Raw genomic sequence first — 18,885 nt, forward strand, 5'->3', positions numbered from 1 at the left:
AATACTTTTGAACCCTTTTGAACAGGTTGCAAACCACCCTATGCATGCTGGCATATACAATCCTTTAGTCCTATGGCTTTTGGTAATTGTGTTGTGTTGGCAGTCTATGAAGGTGCTTGTTTTGACACCAATAGACACACATTCTATCCAATCTCTTGGCACTTTGATACATTTTTAGGTCTCGCCTGACCCAGCGCATGCGCTGGTCTGGCGAGACTTATTGAGAGGGCTCCAAAACGTACTACCAGGCCAGCCTAGAGCCACAGTGCATGTGCGCGGGCGCGCGCCGCGCTTTACCGCGGTTACTTTCACTTTCGCGGCCCAACGGCCGCTTTGATGTTTGATCGCAATCGCGATCATTTTCACTTTCATGGCCGCTTGGCATAGCCAATAGGTCTCGCTTTTGGGACCTTATAAGTATTTAGTTATGCAACTGTTGCATGGCTAAACACTTAGAAGGTCCCAAAGGCGAGACCTATTGGCTATGCCAAGGCTTGCTATTTGAAGGCACCTAGCACTTTTATATAATACTTTTTACTCTGAATAAGTTGCAAAGCCCCCTATGCATGCTGACATATACAATCCTTCAGTACCGAGGTTCTTTGTTTATTGTATTCCGTTGGTAGTCTCTGAGGATGCTTATTTTGATAATAATGCTCACACATTTTATACAAGCTCTAGGCACTTTGATGCAATCTGTTTTTTTTTGTAGTTTAGGATACAAATTGCTCTTCTTTAATATTTGGTGAATTCCTAAGCATATTGGTTTTTAATTGGATCGTAGCATGTTTTCATAATGTTTTATGGTTCAGGTCAGAATAGCAATAATGTACAGTTCAAATTATACTTTTGGATTTTAATTCTGTTTTTTAAGTGAATGTAGTAGTGACAACCATGTAACGTGGATATATTATGTGCCTATTTTCGTCTTTTGAAATAATGGTGGGACCGGTTCCGTTGCACATTCTGGATTATATTTGTTTTTGCCAAAAGTTTAACTGAATGACTTGTATTGAAAGTGTACAGTGTTGTAATGATTTTTATTAATCAGACAATAAAATACTGTACTTACTTACTCAATCCGAATATATTGACTCCTTCTTCAACACTGGTTCTTCATAGGTGGGTGCCTAGGACACCAGCAGGACCCCAGGAGCAGAGTGCTCCTAGAAACCTCAAATGTGTACTATGTGAAAGGAGCAAAGCAGCAAAATGTTACTTCACGTATAGGGACCGATGTCCTTGGACTATCTTTGCCCCACTTTATTTAGAAAGAAGTACTCCTGAACACAATAAGTTTTTAAACACTTATGTCAGGCTGCTGATTTTTAGGTCGAGCCTAGAGCCAGCGCGCTGCTCTGCGAGACTTATTGTAGAGGAGTAGGGAATAGAAGCCCCGCCCACTCTCCGCCCATATTTGCCATTAGCTTGTGTCATTTTCCATCCTAAATGCTGGCTTCTGATTCGTCCATAAGCTTGTTAGTCCCTCCTTAGTACCGCCTCCTCTCCATTTGTCACCTCCCATGGCGACTGGCACCTTTACTTAGGTTGTTACACGGTACATGTTACTTAGACTGTGAGCACTATTTTCTTTAATGAGGTTTTCCTACTGCAGGCACGACATGCTTTGGTGCCTTCTTTACTCCCCCCTCCCGTTGCCGTGCCTTCTCCCCCCCGCCCTCCCTCCCTTGTCCATGCCTTCTTACCCCCCGCCCTCCCTCCCGTTATCGGTGCCTTCTCCCCACACCCGCCCGCCATCCTGTTGTCTGTACCTTCTCACCCCTCGCCTGCCCCCCCCGTTGTCCGGGTCTTCTCCCCCCTCCCCCACCTGCCCTCCCTCTTGTTGGCCGTGCCTTCTCCTTCCCCGACCGCCCTCCTTTCCGTCGTCCGTGATGCCTACCATTTGCAATGCAATAGGTCTCGCGTACATGCGAGAACCATAGCATTGCAAATGCTTGTTAGGGTATAGCGGTGCGTCCATTGGGGGTGTTGGGGCGTTGCCCCACTAAGCTGGAACAGCCCCAACGCCCCAATGGACGCAAACTCCTGCAAGGGCATTTACGTTCCAATCCAGCCTGAAAGTCCTTTTCATTTTCACTGAGTGCGCTTCGCAGTCTGTGGGTGTGTGTGGGGGCGGGGCTGCCGCTGACGTGGAAATAGCGGTGTGCAGCAGTCCAGCAGACAGCAGTGCGCAATGCGCATGTCAAGTTTTGGGCTCTATTCTGGAATCCTGGCCCGAGCATGCGCACACATGTGTGTGTGGCACTTAGAAACTTTGACTACTACAGTGGTGACTGGGACCCGAGGGTGCGTCTCATAACGCAGCCCCCCGGGTCTCATTATGGGCAGGGACTAACCCTGCTCTTAAGCCAATCCTGGAGCTGCTGGCACAGTGGCGCTGGTAATGCAGCGCCAGGGTTGGCTGAGTCTATTCACCGCGGTCCGCGCAGCGCGCGCAGTGCAGCAGTCGAGTGAGTCATGGTGCGCCGTACGTATGGTATGGCCAATCACACTGCGGCAATGTGAAGCCATGCAGTAGTGATTGGCCATTTCAGTCTCTCTCTACGCTGTCGGCGCACCACGTCACCGCGCCTGTGCCGGCTGCCTGCCACACGACACATACGAGACGACACACATGAGGTGCGAGGAGTCACGGTCAGAGAGAGTCACGAGTCGGAGCGAGCACGACGAGCAGACGAGACACAGTCCAGCAGCCAGCAGCGAGTTTTGACTCTAGTATGTATCACTCACTATAATGTGGAGGCTTAAGCTTTTGTATTTTGTAATGTGTACACTGTACAGTACACCGTCACCGAGCCCTTCGACTGAGGCCCAGTCCCTTACACATAAGAACCCCTCTCTCTCCTCACTTGCACTTACCCAGCACTCTAGCCAGCCGGCGGTCAATGCTCTGGCCTAAAAATGCTTTCTTCATACACCGGACTGCCCCAGCCCCTCCCGTCACAGCACGAAGATCCCTCCTTGCACCCAGGTTCGACTGTACAGTTCCAAGACAATTCCCCTCCTCACCCCGGCCCCCACCTCCACTCTTCAACTTATTCTCAATTAGGATCCAGGAATGTGCTCTTAAAAGTGCAGTCCACACGCTAGCAACAGGCAAAATAACAGCACCCTCGGTGAGCCCAGGCCAGGCAGGGCCAGTCCCTGCTCTGAGGTGCCTCCGGTAGGAGGTATCGACCAACTCATAGGCACGAGGGCTCCCATGTGGGGTATTTTTGCTTCATTCTGTTATCTTACACACTAGTCCCAATTTAAATTGAAAAAATACACACAAAAGTAGTTATCTACAAGTGTTTCTATCCTACAAAATACCTCTACAGAAAAATCTGACACTATCTTTTTCGGGCTGAAAATGCAATTTTTTTAAATGATTAGTTACTTTCCATCCTAAATATCAGAGCTTCCTTTCCATTTCTATACCCTTTCGTCATTTTGACAGAATGAAATAAATCTGACTAACATAAAACCCTGCCCCCGGGCTCCGGGACAAGAGAACGGGGGTGTACGACTGCGACTCACCCTTTGGGGCAGATCTAGGGCAGATGGAGGGGTGGATGAGGCCCCCTTCCCGCCTCCAGTGGTGGTCGGACAGGAGCCTGTGTGTGTGGCACAAGGCTTATTAGGAAGAAGTGCGCTGCTAGCGTGGAGTAGTACAGACGGCACAGCGAGAGAGCATAACATCACACAACACACACTAAGTAGTATAACAGAAAGCTAATAGAATACGAGGAATGCTCCCAATCCTGCTGTCTAGTACGAAGCGAGGGTATGCGCCCAAGAGAAGGGGAGAGCAAACGGAGACAGATGGAGGGAAAGGGCACAGAAAAAGACGTGGGAGGAAGAGTGTAATGAACTGCTAGAGGGTGAGAAGAGAACGGGGGAGGCAAAGGGGAGACAGGAAGTGAAAACAATAGTGACAACAGAGAAAAAGGGGACAACGGAGTAGAGATAAAAAAGGATGTAGAAAGGAATGGTGAAGCGGGGGGGCAAAAGAAGAGACGGGAGAGAAACGAGCGTATGAAGTGCAAAGGTGAGAGACTACAAGACAGAGAGGGGTGAGATGGGGTAGGACAAGGTCAATAAGATGAAGAGGAAGGAAGAAAGCAATTACGAGGGAGTAGAATGAGGAGCACGCGAGAGGAAGAGAGAAGAGATGCGAAGAGAGGGAAATGTTGTTATAGATGTAAATGCAGAGATGAGAGGAAGTGTGAACGAGCGAGGAAGGAAAGGGGCAAGGAATAAAATAAATAGAGAAGGAGGGGAGACAAGAAAATGGAAATACGATGGAACGGAGGGAAACTGGAAAGGAAGGGAGTAAGAAAATAAGGCAAGAAAGGAGAAGGGCAGAGAGAAGCAAACAAAGATCAGAGGAAGGGCTCAAAGAAAGTAAAGTAAAAAGTGGACAGGGGGAGCTTAATGGCGAGAAAGCTGGAAATTTGCTTGAAAATGCACCATTTTTCCACTCTTTTTTCAAAATTTTCTCGGGGGAAAACCCCCCCGAACCCTCCTTAGGTTGTTCGGGCTCGCTCGCTACGCTCGCTCGCTATGCTGAAGTATGACAAACATTTTATGTCACACCACTTTCAAATGTCACCGTCCGCCACTGCTTTGAACCATCACATACGTGAGAGATTGCCCTAAATTATTTTTTTGGTTTACATTGAACATTTTATAAAATAGTATTGATGCACTGTAGACATTGCATCAAATAATTCCCAGGAGTGAAGATGAACCAAGCATAAGTGGCAATTTTATTATACAAAATGTTGAAATTTATAAAACCTGTATGTGTAACCTATCTATAACATTTATTTATAAAGCCACTGTTGCTGGCCTTGGCAAGCTGGTGCAATATTTATTAATTGTTGCAAATGTGTGCCCCAATATAAAAAGGAGAGGACAGAAAAAATGCCTCAACCTAAATGAGTGACCATATGCTTGTAATAAGAGTTTTAAATGTAAAAAAAACCAAAAACCTGCATATAATTTTAATTGAATATTACAGGTCTTTCCTACCAGGCAGGTGCACTGCCAGCATATATAGAGGTTTTTTTCAAAGTTTGTATGCACATCAGAGAAACATTTGACTCTTATTAGTGCTAAGGAAGGGCATTATTGGCTTTGAATCACTGTAACCTGAAGACATAGTTTATAGACACAAGGATGACTGAAAGAATAAAAATGTATGAAGAATGGAAAGTGAGAAGTTATTGGTAATGTAAAGTAGTGATCCACGAGCCCTGGCACTGCAGCTGGGTTCATTTTAGAAGAATGCGCACATGTGATCAGGCAAAATACCATCACGCACAGTGCACGCGAGGCCATGTCCGAAGTGGGCGGATCCATTGCCTCATGCTGTATACTGTGATAGATGAAACCAAAACGTGAATGACACTTTAATAGACCAATGGATGAGGAGGGTTTAACCAAAGCCCCTCCATGTATGTGTTTATATGTATGCATTTTTTATTTATTAATTTTATTTGGATTTCGTGAGGCGGAAAAGGACAGCCGAAGCTGTCTTCAGGCCTAACCTAAACATATTGAACAATCAGTGTAAACATCACCTCTGTGACTTGCATTATCCTTATAAATATACACCAGAGGGTACTTTATCCCTTATATAATGTTACACTACAGAAATTTGATCTAATGTGAGGCTTTCTGCCTATGTTATCCATAAACACTAGTGGCAGTTTGTTGTCATACATCAATCTTAAGAGGAAGTTAAATAGAAATGTGATTTGCAGGACAAAATTCTGTTTTTGGATGAGTGCACACATAGGGGTCCATTCACAAAGGCATTTTGGAGTATGTCCTGAATTCCTCTTTTAAGTACGCTTGCATGAGGAGATGTGACTGAGTGGCCAGAGCTGCTGACTTTGGAACCTTGGGACCCTGGTTTGAATGCGGCCTTTGGGTCTCGGCTCAACATAGAGTGATTATGGGAAAACCACTTAATCTCCATGTGCCTAAATGTATTTGTGCAATTCTCAGTTGCACACGGTCTTGTAGACAGATATTCAAGACTCTGTTGCTTCCTAGCTCCGTTTGTGTTCTATAAATACCAGTACAAACATAAACATACATGCCTTTATGAATTACCTCTAACATTGAAATAAAATTAAAGTATTCAGGGGATATTCATGTACAAATGAAAATCTTTTAGAATCAGCACTATTAGGAAGTTGGACATTTTGGTCTGATTCAAATAGGGATGTAGGAGCAGGCGCGGCCCGTGCAGGTAAGAACGGTGAGGCGGGGTGGGGGCTGTCGACAGACGACGACAAGGGAAACTTAAATTTTAAAAAAAGCGAAACCACTTGCCTTGCCCTGATGAGGCAAGCGCAAGGTAAATGTATTTTTTTTTTCAATTTAAGTTTCCCTCGTCTGTCGACACCCCACCACACCGCTTTTACCTGCACCCACCTTCGTAGGAGTATGTAAAAGAGTGCTCATAAATACTCTATAATATAAATTTGACTTAATAATACGTATTGTGGATGTGCCCCTTGTTGGTGTGGCAGTCACAAGGTATTCAAGTTGAATCATCTGAAGGCAAAAACACAAATTGAAAACTTTAATCAAACTGGTGCAATCTCTATGGAACTCTCAGGTTCATTTTTATTCAAAGGTTTGCCAACATCCAAACTTTAGCACGTTGTGTAATGTTGAATTCACAGGAAGGCTACGTTTAGGTAATCCTTTTTAATATTCATATTCGCAGAAACAATGCAGTGATTAGTAATCATGCATAATGGCTGAATACATTATCTGTTTGTTTTCTTTCCTGCAGGTGTAAGGAAATGCTAGATCTAGTGATACCGCACAGCCTGTCTGCTACCAGCGAGTGCCCGGGGAGTCCGACGCTTCAGCTTTCCGACAGCCACTCGGCATCTTCCGATGACCTAGAAGGTAGGTAGCCTGGTCCAATTTTCAATTTATCTGATTTGGGATGGCCATCGCAATGCCTGAAAAATGACGCACTGACCACGAAAGACATTGATTAGATTTCAGAAGAAAGATGTCAAATATTCGTGAAGGCATGTGGGCAAGTTCTTTACAAGGTTTGCAGTTCTATTACTATTTTTGTATGTTATGTTCTATTATGTCACAAACATTTGTGTAGCACTATATTGTCATTAGTATGTCCTCACAGCACTGTCAGAGTTTGCGTACCATCATGCTTTGGTCTCCAAACATTGTTGTCTGGTTCTGGTCATTTGAGTTGGATCATCAGTGGTTAATATGCTGCTGTATATATCTGGTTGTATGTGTTTTTGTAAGGGTAATTGGTGGTTCTTAAGGGTGGTTGACAAGTGAACACAATGTGTTGTTACAGAATACAGAGCCATATTGAGGAAATCAGGCGAGGACAAAAGTATGGATTATTTTTCATTATTTATTTTATTGGGTCTATTTATAAAGCCAGAATCTATCCCCAAACTCAGTGAGGTGCTGTAAATAGCAACACAATCCTTGGCTAAGCGTGAGAATTCAGAGCTATACAAATGCAGCAAAAGGCAATGATAAAAGCGGGGTGAAATTAGGAGCTGAAAATCAAACTTTTGATTGTTTTCTGCTCAGCCTGATAACACAAGGTGGGCACCAGTGTTAGTACATTTTGATGCTCAAAAGAGGTGGGAAGCTAACTGGACGCCATCTTGAGATTGGCGTTTTGACTGCCTTCCAAATGCCCTGTTGACCATTGGAAGCATCCATTTTTAACTTCTTCGTCCTTGGGATGTTTGTGGGGCTTTTTCTACAGCACAGACCTTTCCGAGTCCCAGACTTTCAGTCTTCCCCCCTTTCAGAGTCTCAGACCTTCATCGCCTCCACATAGTGGGTGGTTGAACCACCGCTCCCCTTCAGAAGAGTAAACGCCCCACTCTGCGGTCGGAAGTTACATACTTGGCAGGGTTAAGCGGGGTACATTCTTCTCGAAGTTGATGCGATGCAGGAAAATCGTCAGGCTTTTGAGACTGCTCAAGTGATGGAAGCAGAGGAATGTTAAATCTGTTTAGAAAATTACTGGCAAGAGCAGCAGCTGAGCTGGTCTCCACAAGCACAATTCCAGGCATTGTTTTCTGTGGTTGGGCTTTGTGTGCCTTCTTGTTGCAGGCGAGCTGCATAAACCCATTAGGCTGTTTAAAGCCATCATGTTCCCCTGTTTATTTTCCTAGCACCCTCAGTTTCATTTTTGCACGCATGCCTTCGTAAATTGTGTTTAAACAGCACATGGGTTTGTGTGACAACTAAATAAACGGTTACCGTGTGCGTTGGAGGGGAGCAAAATGCAAACAACTGAAAAGAAAATATTTGAGTGAGTGTGTAAGATGAGAGGGTTGTGTCTGGGATTGGCGAATTTGTGTTTTTTGATTAGCGAACTGATTTAGGTCAGTGGTGGCTGCCATCTACCGGGAGGGTGGGCGGGCGGGCGGGCATGCTTGCAAAATTCAATTAAAAAGACTTACCTTATCACGTCCTCAGCTCCGTAGCTCTTCTTTGTCTGATGCCCACACAAACTGGATGCTGGTACTCCTTTAACCAGTCCTGGCTCTGATCTCATGCTGTGAGTGAAGCGCCAGGATTGGTGGGAGCGGCCTCACTCGGCGCTCCACAGCACCCTGGAGGCCTGCACTTATTCTAACCCAGCTGTCGTAATACAGCTGGGTTAGAGGTTTCAAATTCTGCAAGACGGACGGATAAAAGGGACATGCGCAGTGAGAACAGCGGGGCCGGCATTGGCCACTCTAAAAGTATGGCAGTCGTGCCGACCCCCTCCTGACATGGAGGCAAGCCTGTCGCACACCTTGGTGACGCAACAAGCGCGCCTCCTCAACGATTGGTCCCGAGCCCGGGGCGTGCCCCGGAAGTGATTAGAATCACTTCCGGGTCGCGCGATGGGCTAACGCCAGGCCGGTTAGAACCGGCCTGGCATGGAAACCCCCAATAAAAGGCTGGGGAGCACAGGAGTCTGTCTCTTCGCTCCTCGCTCCCCAGCCTGCCACACCAGCCTCGCTAGGAGGCTGTAATTTGAGGATCTGACACCAGTTAGTGACCTTGCCGTAGGCCCAAATAGGATACGCAGAAAAGTAAATGCTGTGATGATTATTAAAGATATGTTAGATTTGGATAGGAAACCTTTGTATTAGAGTTATGTTAAGGTTAGCCGTCTGACATCTGTACTTATCAATTGTAATCAATGTAATGCATACGTTTTCTGCGTAACTTTTGTAAATATTGTATATATTAATAATATTTATTAATTTTGTTTAATAAATACGGCCGGGGGGTTTTATGCCCCCCACATCCAAAACTCCTCTCATGTCATTATCTGGGTCTGGTTAATGGAGGAGGGGGTGTAGGTAGTACCTGGCCATATTGAAAAGTGCATAGTCAGGCCACCCTTCTTGCTGCTGTCACTCCAGCAAAAAGAACTATTGATGGACAGAATGCAGAACAATGTCATACATTCACCCCAGTACAGAGATCTGGGCCTAAATCCATCGTTTTTTTGCTCACCATGCCATTCCAGTTTGGGCCCAGCCATAGGCAAATCAGTCTTGACCCTGTGCCCAATGGGAACAGTCCAGCCCGAACTGCCAAGCCAGGTCCTCCCTGGACTGAAAACAAGCATCCTAGGACCGGTTTCGGGGTTTCACCCCTCTTCAGCCAGGATAGCTTGATTCCAGTGGCATGGAGAGCACGGGACTCACGTCTGAGCATACCCGTCCCACTCGGGGTGACAAATGCAAAAAGAACTATTGATGGACAGAATGCAGAACAATGTCATACATTCACCCCAGTACAGAGATCTGGGCCTAAATCCATCGTTTTTTTGCTCACCATGCAATTCCAGTTTGGACCCAGCCATAGGCAAATCAGTCTTGACCCTGTGCCTCATGGGAACAGTCCAGCCCAAACTGCCAAGCCAGGTCCTCCCTGGACTGAAAACAAGCCTCCTAGGACCGGTTTCGGGGTTTCACCCCTCTTCAGCCAGGATAGCTTGATTCCAGTGGCATTTTTCACTCCAGCAGCGGCCATGCCTCCGTCCTGATGCTCTCTTCAGTACGGGGGATGAAAAGTAAAATGTGAATATATTGCCATTTTATTTTTCATCTCAGGTGCTTTGGGAGAGAATTTAAGTGGAGGGGGGGGGGGCGCTCTGTTTCAACAAAGGAGCCGCCCCTGATTTAGGTTCAGCTCAACCCCTGTACAGTGTGTTTCGGGACGGGTTCATGTTGAGTTTATCGAACGTATCGCAAGGCATCAAAAGTCTGGAAAATACTACATTTTGTTGATCACAAGCATGTTAAACTTGGAGGGTCCAGTGCTTAAGAGGTTCAGGGGGTCACCACAGGCACTCTTTTTTGGGGACTAGAACTTATTTTTCATCATCAGACTTTGACGCAGAGAAAGGCAGGAAAGGGGAAAAGAAAGAGAAAGTGAAAGGAAGGAAAACGGTGATAAAGTGAAAAAGGAAGGTTGAAAAGAAACTGCAAGAGTGATATGAAGAGCTAACAAGAGTACGGCGGTGGAAGAAAGCGGCATGCAGTGGAATCAAAACTAGGCAGCATTCATATATGGCAACTCTGGCAATTGGTATCACAGGTGGTGAGCTGCTAAAAATAACTTCAGGCCCCTGCACCAGTGGTTAATGTGTAAAAAAATAAGTGCCGGAGCTCTCGTCAGGAGGCAGCTTGCACCCACCCATTTCTCCTGTTAGTACCGCCTAAAACAGAACCAACTACTAACCATGAAAGTGGGGAAAGGATGTGGCGTAATGGCCAGAGCTGCCAACTTTGGAGCTGGGGACCCAGGTTCGAGTTTCGGCATCAGCTCAACATCCTGTGATGCTGGGAAAATCACTGAATCTCCCTGTGCCTACCATAAATGGTTGTGTCCTTAACTGGTACTCATGAAAAATGCCAGTGTTGATGATTAAGTGCAGGTGCTGAGCCCTGGAACCCACCTGCTCAAATCAAGCACTGCCCTGCACTTGCATGCTTTGAGCATATTAGGCAAAAATGTCGAGGCGCTACAATACATTTAAAAAATAAACGTGGACATGCTACTGATTGGGGTGTGTTGCTGCCTACTTAAATCTATTTGTGCACTTTGAAAACAACAACAGTTGCTAAGTGTTTGTCCTGTGTCAAAACAGTCATATAGTGCCTCCTGCCTCTAACGGGGTCTCAAATTGCTTTAGTTTTCACCAGGATGCTGGGTGCCCAGTTGGAGTGTATGGTTCAAAGGGGTTTTGGTTGAAATTAAACCTGTAGAGGGGGGACTGCGGGAGGTATGTGGAGTTTCTCCATGTGCTGTAAACGTGGTGCTGCAGCATCACTGAACTTAAGCACAAAACAGGAAATGCAGGGTTTAGGAAGAAAGTGGCCTTACGTGCAATCAAGGTGTGGCACTTTGGCATTCAGCAACCCTGGCATTCAGCAACACCAGCGGTATATTTTGAAGGAAAACTTTGGGCCTCTGTACTGATTTTTTATGCAAAATAAGGAGCCCTTGTCAACCTGCCCAGGAACAAGCCTACAACACAGACAGTGCTGTGCAATGGAAAGGAGAGGGTTTGTGGAAGGGCAAGCCAACACAATATGCAATGCATCTTCAGAATGTGTCCGGCATGCATGGCCTTGAAGCTTCCCCAAAAAATTCAACCACTATTTTTTGTTTTTCAAATCAATAACTGTTTGTTGATGGATGACGACACCTTGGATTTATAGGTCACAGATCCTAGCATGACCAAGTTCTGCTGCCCACTCACTCAAGACACAAGGAGCCAAGATTCCATGCAAGTTCAGACAGAGCATCATTAACCACTGCACTGAACAGACCCAGGGGTGGCTGGCACGTATATGCACCGATGGGGTGGACAGTTGGGCAACTACGTGTGCGGTGGGTGCTTGCATGCAATCAAGGTGAGTGGCAAATAATAAAAAACAGTCACTTACCTTACCTGCTGCACGTCCGACGTCCTCCTTTGTGCCTCTTCTGTTGGCTCCACAGGCTCCAGCCTCTAGGAAATTCCACCAACCAATCCTGGTGCTACTCTCACCAGCATGAGAGCAGCTCTAGGACTGGATGGAGCGTCCTGGCTGGACCCTCCTTCAGGCCCTTTAGGCCTGTGCTTGGTCTCCACCCAGCTGTCTAAGATAGCTGAGTGGAGAGCTGCAAAGTGTACATGTCACTTTGGCTGGCTGAAAAGAGCCGGTCAAACTGACATGCATACTTTGGAGGGTCCATCTTGCTTCTCCAGTCGTCTGTGCTGCCAATCGGCTGCAGAGGAGGACACGCCCCTATCTATCCCGGCTGTAGGCTGCTGCACGCTAAACGTGAAAAATAAAATAGCAATGAAACCATTTTATTTTTCACGTATAGTGCTGCTGCAGCATCCAGGGTGGACGACGCCCCTCACCCTCACGAAGAACCGCCACTCAACAGGCCCATCATTATACAGACCAAGCAAAAAGAACCTGACCAGTGTGACTCAGGCCAGAGAGGTCGTCATCAACCTTGTATCCGTGAACTACCAGCATGAAACCATGCAGATGGCAGGAATGTGGTATATTAACATTGATAACATACTCCAACTCTTATATTTATGAAATAATCTGATCTTCCAACCTTGAATATATCTAAAACTCACAAGATCTGTGGAATAACATATGTGAACCCCATTCAGGAACTTACGACATTCCACCTTTCCTTCTGTTATATTTAGGATCAAACACCTCTAGATGGCAGCCCTTTTCTTATTCAGGCTCCACTTTGTTTAGCAAAACGGATTTAACTTGATTCTACTTTGAAAATACAAGTCCATTAAAAGGTTTGTGAAATACCCTAGTTTTGTATTTGTTAATGGCCTCCGTATGGTCACGTGTTTTGCTGTTTGATCAAGAAGCAAATTTATCCTGTTGAGGTTTTCAAGAAACGACATCACTTAGGGCCTCACTCCGAGTGCCCCAATATCACACCCAGCAACTCTTCTCACTGGAGTTAGAGATTCGGGGGGTACCGGTAACCCACAAAGGTGGACGGAGTTATAGGAGGATTACAAGTGTGACCTAGAAGGTCCCATTAGAAATGAGAAGTACTAGAAAATCAGTAACAATCCCTTTGGTAATCCCTCAGTTTTCCCTGGAGTTTCACCAGAGAATTCTGCTGTTTTGAGCAACCAGACTCTCTAGGTGAAACAAAACCTCTTCAATGATTCCACTGATCTTGTAATCCCAATAGGGGCAATAACTCACTCGATCGAAGTTAAGAAGGACCTTGTAATCTAGTCTTTAGTGGCCGAGATCACCTTTTAATGATCTATGATTCAATGCAAAGGAAGACTTGTACATTTTATCAATATGGGAGATTCTGAAGGGCCAACAGATCGACCTTCTTGAGAAATATTTTAGAATCTGTACGTTTATTAAAGCGATTTTACTACGGAACATCGAGGCTGACAATATCAGCATACAAGAATATCTTGGGCAAAATATCGAAAGGTAAGTGCATATGGAGGAAATATAGATTTACTATTCCTAATTCCAAATCTATGTACTTTGAGCATACATATATATCGTCACGTTACATAAATGTGGAGTTAGATACAGGAAATCTTACGTTCCAGTATTTTGGGATCGTGATTTTGTCATTGTTACTTGTGTTTATTCACTGATTTAGGAGACAGCAAAAAGACATATGAACGTACGTGGATAGCATAGAGTCCAGCAGAATTGTTAACAATGTATTGTTATTATGAGAATATAACAAATGCAGAAAAAGGGAAAACATAAGAAAATGTTAGCACAAGCTAAAGTAGCCGAATACGATGCTAAGATAACACAGGAAAATTTAGAACAAAAAGTTAGGGAATTTAAGACGAAAAACGAGAAAAGTTTTGTATCACAAATGGAGAAAACGGGCCAAAATGAGGAAGACCCCTTTCTCACAGTCTTTTTAGATAACCTGCCCCCATTTAATGTGGCTCCACAACCTGCACCCCCATTGCCCCCGCAACAAATACCGCCTCTGGTGCAGATAGCTCCCAACGCACCTCTGACACCTCTTTTTCCTTTCTCCAAAGTGACGAATATTGTCCAGAATACAGTGCTTAATTTGTAAAAAAAAAAATAAGTGCCAGGGCTCTCGTCAGGAGGCCAGTGAATCTCGCACCACACATTGCCCCTGCTATGCTTCCAGTGATAGTAACAACACAACTACTAACTCTCACACTCCTACAAGTGTGACAATTCGGCCTATTTCAGACCCCCAAAGCTATAATTAATTAATATAACAATAATGATTAACTGTTGGTGTGGTCATCTATAAATTAGCTTGGCAGCACCACAGTGTGGCAGGCTGTCACAAGCTCAGGTGCTGACAACTCGATGCCGGTGCCGAGCACCGGAAACCACCGGCTCAAATTAAGCAGTGCCAGAATATGCCCAATTCAGGAGCATCAGCGAGTCTACAGCTAGGGTCCAATATTATTAATCCCCCATACTGCAGGCAGGTGGAGGGTCTGTCCCCTCCCAGTCTAAGATTTTACGGAATGGTCACCACGCTTTTCACACTAGCTACGGTATTCAGGGGGCGTACCATTAAAGCAGAATGGCCAGCCATTGTAGACTTGAAATTGGATGGACTGAACTTAATTCAGTGCCCTCCCCACTCCAGCTCCCCACTTTACAGTCTTGTGATTGGTCAATGGGAAAAACGCCGGCAGCTGTAGCTGGCAGAGCCGTGGAAAGTATAATAAATAGTAAAACCTCTCTGCTGCTTGAGGTGCAGCCAAATGCAGGAAAGGTAACTCCTGGTAATATTTATTTTGTACAACGGTTTGAAAATTAGTCGCTGCACAGGAGTCCCTTATTCAGTGTGGCATTTAATTTTACAAGCTGTGAAACCTTTTGTTGGCCCACAAACACGGCAATGGCCTCGTGCACTAGCCTTCGGGGCCCGCAGATTGCTTTCCTAGGCGATAATAATGAGCATTCACGGATGGGACATGGGTGGTCCCGAAAATGAATTCACCGCACCATGCTTCCACTCTTATTCCTTGTTTGTTGATGTACAGTGGGTACATCATAAGTCGAAATCCTTAAACCAACACACCTATGAAAAACGTTTTTGTCTTTCTCTTTTTTTTTTAAAACATTTTATTCAGCTGACAAAATGGGCCTGTGAGCTAAGAGGGTGCGTCTGACTTTTTCACCGACTTGGAAGCCATGAGTTTGTATTTCAGCAAGAACAGCTCAGCCTTTCATCCTTCTGAGGTTGGTAAATTGAGTACTGCCGAATTGGGTAATAATAAACCCTACGTACAGTGCAAAAAACCGCGGCGAAGATTGCTATATAAAGTCGAGTTGCAATTAGTTGATAGAACATAGAAGTGCTTTACATCCTAATTAACTGTAAATATGATTTTTATGTAGTTGTCAATGAGAAATGACATGCACTAGAACAGAATTATTTTGAGATGTTAACAGATTCACAAAATTAGATTTAGCTTTACTTATGCAGTTATCTGCTGAACATCAGTATCTGACAGGAGAAGAAAAACTGGGAAAAGCATGCACTATTAACAAACACTATTTCAATAGGAAATAATATATTCTCTGTGATAAACAAACAGTAAGGAGAGGTTTGCTCCCACACTCTATGCAGAAGCAGGTGCCGTCAAAATGTATATTTTCCGCGTAGAAAGTCCACTGTCAAACTAGCGACTTCAAGCAAAAAGCCCAGAATAGGACCTAATTCAATCTATGCTTAAAAAAAACTAGCTGAAGTGTAACATTTTCCTCAGACGTTTTTATCTATGATAAAATGCTGGTGATGTAAATGTTATTTTCCATAAGTTATGACAGGTGGAGTAAAATATTACTTGTTCACGTGAAAATCGGTGCAGCAGATAAAAGAACCGCGCCATTTTGGGATATTCAAAATGGTCTTTTTGTTTTCATATTTCAAGTTCGAACATAACTTAAAAAGATGCGCTAGGTTTGGCTCCTGTAGACATCTTGTGAACCTCTTCCAAATGCAGGAGCGGAGGAGGGTCGCCCCGCCGGCTGCGGGTGCAGCAGGCACTCACAAAAAAAGTAAAATGGCGCATCAACGGCATTTTACTTACAAGTGCAGTGTGAGTGCAGAGGGAGGGGCTGGATCCTGCGATTGCAGGATTACAGCCGTCCCTGCAGTGCACATGTCGGGTTAGCCGACTGGTTTGCTACGGCATGCCCGACATGCGCAGTACACACCTAGCAATCCCATGGATCAGGAGGATTTCTGGCACAGGCCCCGGGCCTCAAGATGAGCGCTGGATTAGCCTGCTCCCACCAACCCTAGAGCTGCTCTCATGCTGAGAGCAGCTCCAGGATCCGTTGTTGGTGTTCCCCTGAACAGGAAGCAAGTTCTTCTTTTTCCTGCTTGAGGACGGAAGTTCCACACCCGGGAAGCAGTAAATATGGTGAGTTTGACACCATTGCGTCCTACCATATTTGTATAGTTCCAGCCGCCACTGTCCCAATGCTTCTGGATGTAGTGCAGAGGAAATACATTTCCGTTGTGTTGTTTGTATCCTCGCCACAGGTCCAGCTCTTGCGTCTTGATGAATGCAAAAGTCCTGCTCCATCACCCACCTCAGGGATGGAAAGCAGCTCTCCTCCGGAGGAGCCTTTCTCAGTTTAACCCGCAAAATGGAAACGTTTCCTGCAATTGCAGCTTCTGTTAGCGCGACAAAGCTCCCTAAAGGTGTACCTGCCTGGCAACTTTCACTTGACCTCCGTGTAGAGTGAGGTGGCAGGCACAGTTTTAGCAAACCGAATGAACTGCTAAAAAAAGCAGCGTCACTCGGTTTGTCGTTGCTTCTGTATTGGGAATCATATTTTTATTAGTAATTAACTTGCCACCCTGGGAATTTACCGGTCTCTGCAGAGCAACTGCAAATTGGAATGGAAATTGGTGACAAAAAAGTATTGGTAAGGCATGCCAAATTTAGATGTTTGTATTTTAGGAGCAACAGAGTGGCTGTGTTTTCAGAGTGATAAAACATTTACGACATATTTTAACTCATTCCCAGATAATTTCAAATCCAAGTGTTCTGATGCAAAGGGAGCTTTCGTGGCTGGAATCAATATTTTCTGAGAAGTACAGACATTCCAGACTGCATACCTCATTGAGAGGGGTGGAAATGTATGCTTTCACTTTTTTGAGCCAGAGAAATTGCACAGTGCGGTCTCATTGGTTAGTGCTTGCTTACCACTGGTGTGACCATGTGTGGTATTATGTGGTCGGGACAGTATACTCTTTCCCTATTTTCTATTTTTACTCTTACTTTTGCTCCCATCAACATTGATGCCATCTGCTGTGCAGTGGCGGCTGGCTTGTATCGAGGGTGGGGAGGTCGTAGAGGCACAAAACAAATCACTTACCTTGCAGCGCAACGTTCCCTCGGGTGCCTTCCAGGAAGCGCCTGATGCAGTAAAAACTGCACTACCCAATCCTGGTGTTTCTTGCACAGCATCAAAGAAGCACCAGGATTGGATAGAGCGGCCTCTCTCAGCGCTCCTAAGAGCACTGGAGGGCTGCGCTTTCTCTAACAGATAGGTTAGACAGCTGTGTCTAAGACAGCTAGGTTAGAGAACTTTAAAATGCGCATGTCCGGCAGGCTGTCACAGGACGGCTGACCAAAGAGACATGCACATTTTAAAGCATGCAGCTCCCTGCTGCTGCCACTCAGCAGCACTAGCCCGCCCCATCCTGACACTTAGGGCTCCATTATGATGGCGGGCGGATCGTTACGATTGCCTGCCGTGCGGATCTGAAGCATAATATGGTGGCGGTGCCGAGCAGGCACCGCCATCCATATTATGATGTGCAAATTTAAAGGCCTTTCCATGGCAGCAATACCACCATGGAAAGGCCGGCGGAAATTGCTTTGGGGGCCTGTTACGGGCCCCAGGGAGTGGGATGCTGCATTTGGGGTACCTCCCTACACTGTCATACACAAGGTGGCAGGCACCACGAGGCACCACGAGGTGCCTGTCACGTTGTGCATGGCAATGCAAACCATGCACTTTTAACATTGCGACGGAGCTGCACCCAGCAACACCAACCGCAATGTTAAAGGCTAGAATGCGCCCGCCAGTGTGGCGGGCGCATCCTAACTGGCCTCCAGGGACCGCCGCACCTCTGGCGGTCGGTCCCATTTTCCGTTATAGTGGCGGGCAGACAAAGTCCGCCCGCCATCGTAATGGGGCCCTTAGTTTGGAACAGGTTCCGTGGATATTCATGTCTTCAGATGAAAATTATAACAACAGAATGGCTACCAGAAAGGCTGGTTTTCCAAAGAAGTTTAAGGATAGACGTGGAAGAGTGGTTTCATCCTGGTGAAAGCGTGGAAATTAGAAGTTAGTGAACATTTTCAAAGTCATGGCTTTTTGAACCCAAGAAAACAATTGCCTGTCTGAGTATTGCTCGCAAACATACCACATGAAAGAAATATTGTGCCGTTAATACAATTTACAAAAATATCACCAGTGAGTGTAGATTCTTTTATTTTTCAGTCCAATGGGGCAGTATTTTTGGCAACAAAATTTATAACACAATATTTCTGTCCGCTGATATTTTGGTACCATACTCACACACACCTCCCCAGAGGGTCTTTACAGCATATTTGAACCTAGACTTAGGGCCTTATTTATGAACAATTGGCGTAGGGGAGTGCAAGAAGCATGCATGCTGCGCTGCCCTACGCCAAGGCGAGAGGGCAGGAATGCGCCTCATTTATGAAATATGGTGCATTCCTGTCCTTTCCTCCTGCGCTGGTGCACATTATCTCTCTAGCGCCAAATT

At 45.5% G+C, this 18,885-nt stretch overlaps 1 protein-coding gene across 2 annotated transcripts in view; it reads left to right on the plus strand.

Moving 5' to 3' along the window:
- The window catches only part of EYA2 (EYA transcriptional coactivator and phosphatase 2), a 310,430-nt gene that overhangs the window by 119,704 nt on the left and 171,841 nt on the right, over positions 1-18,885 (plus strand). For both annotated transcript variants that reach the window (XM_085619407.1, XM_085619408.1), the window contains exon 2: positions 6,818-6,936. In XM_085619407.1, coding sequence (XP_085475533.1) covers positions 6,828-6,936 — 109 coding nt within the window. In that variant the 5' untranslated portion in view covers positions 6,818-6,827. The remainder of the gene's footprint in view (positions 1-6,817; positions 6,937-18,885) is intronic.

Source organism: Triturus cristatus, chromosome 7 (genome assembly GCF_964204655.1).
Source record: "Triturus cristatus chromosome 7, aTriCri1.1, whole genome shotgun sequence".
In the NCBI taxonomy this organism is placed as follows: domain Eukaryota; kingdom Metazoa; phylum Chordata; class Amphibia; order Caudata; family Salamandridae; genus Triturus; species Triturus cristatus.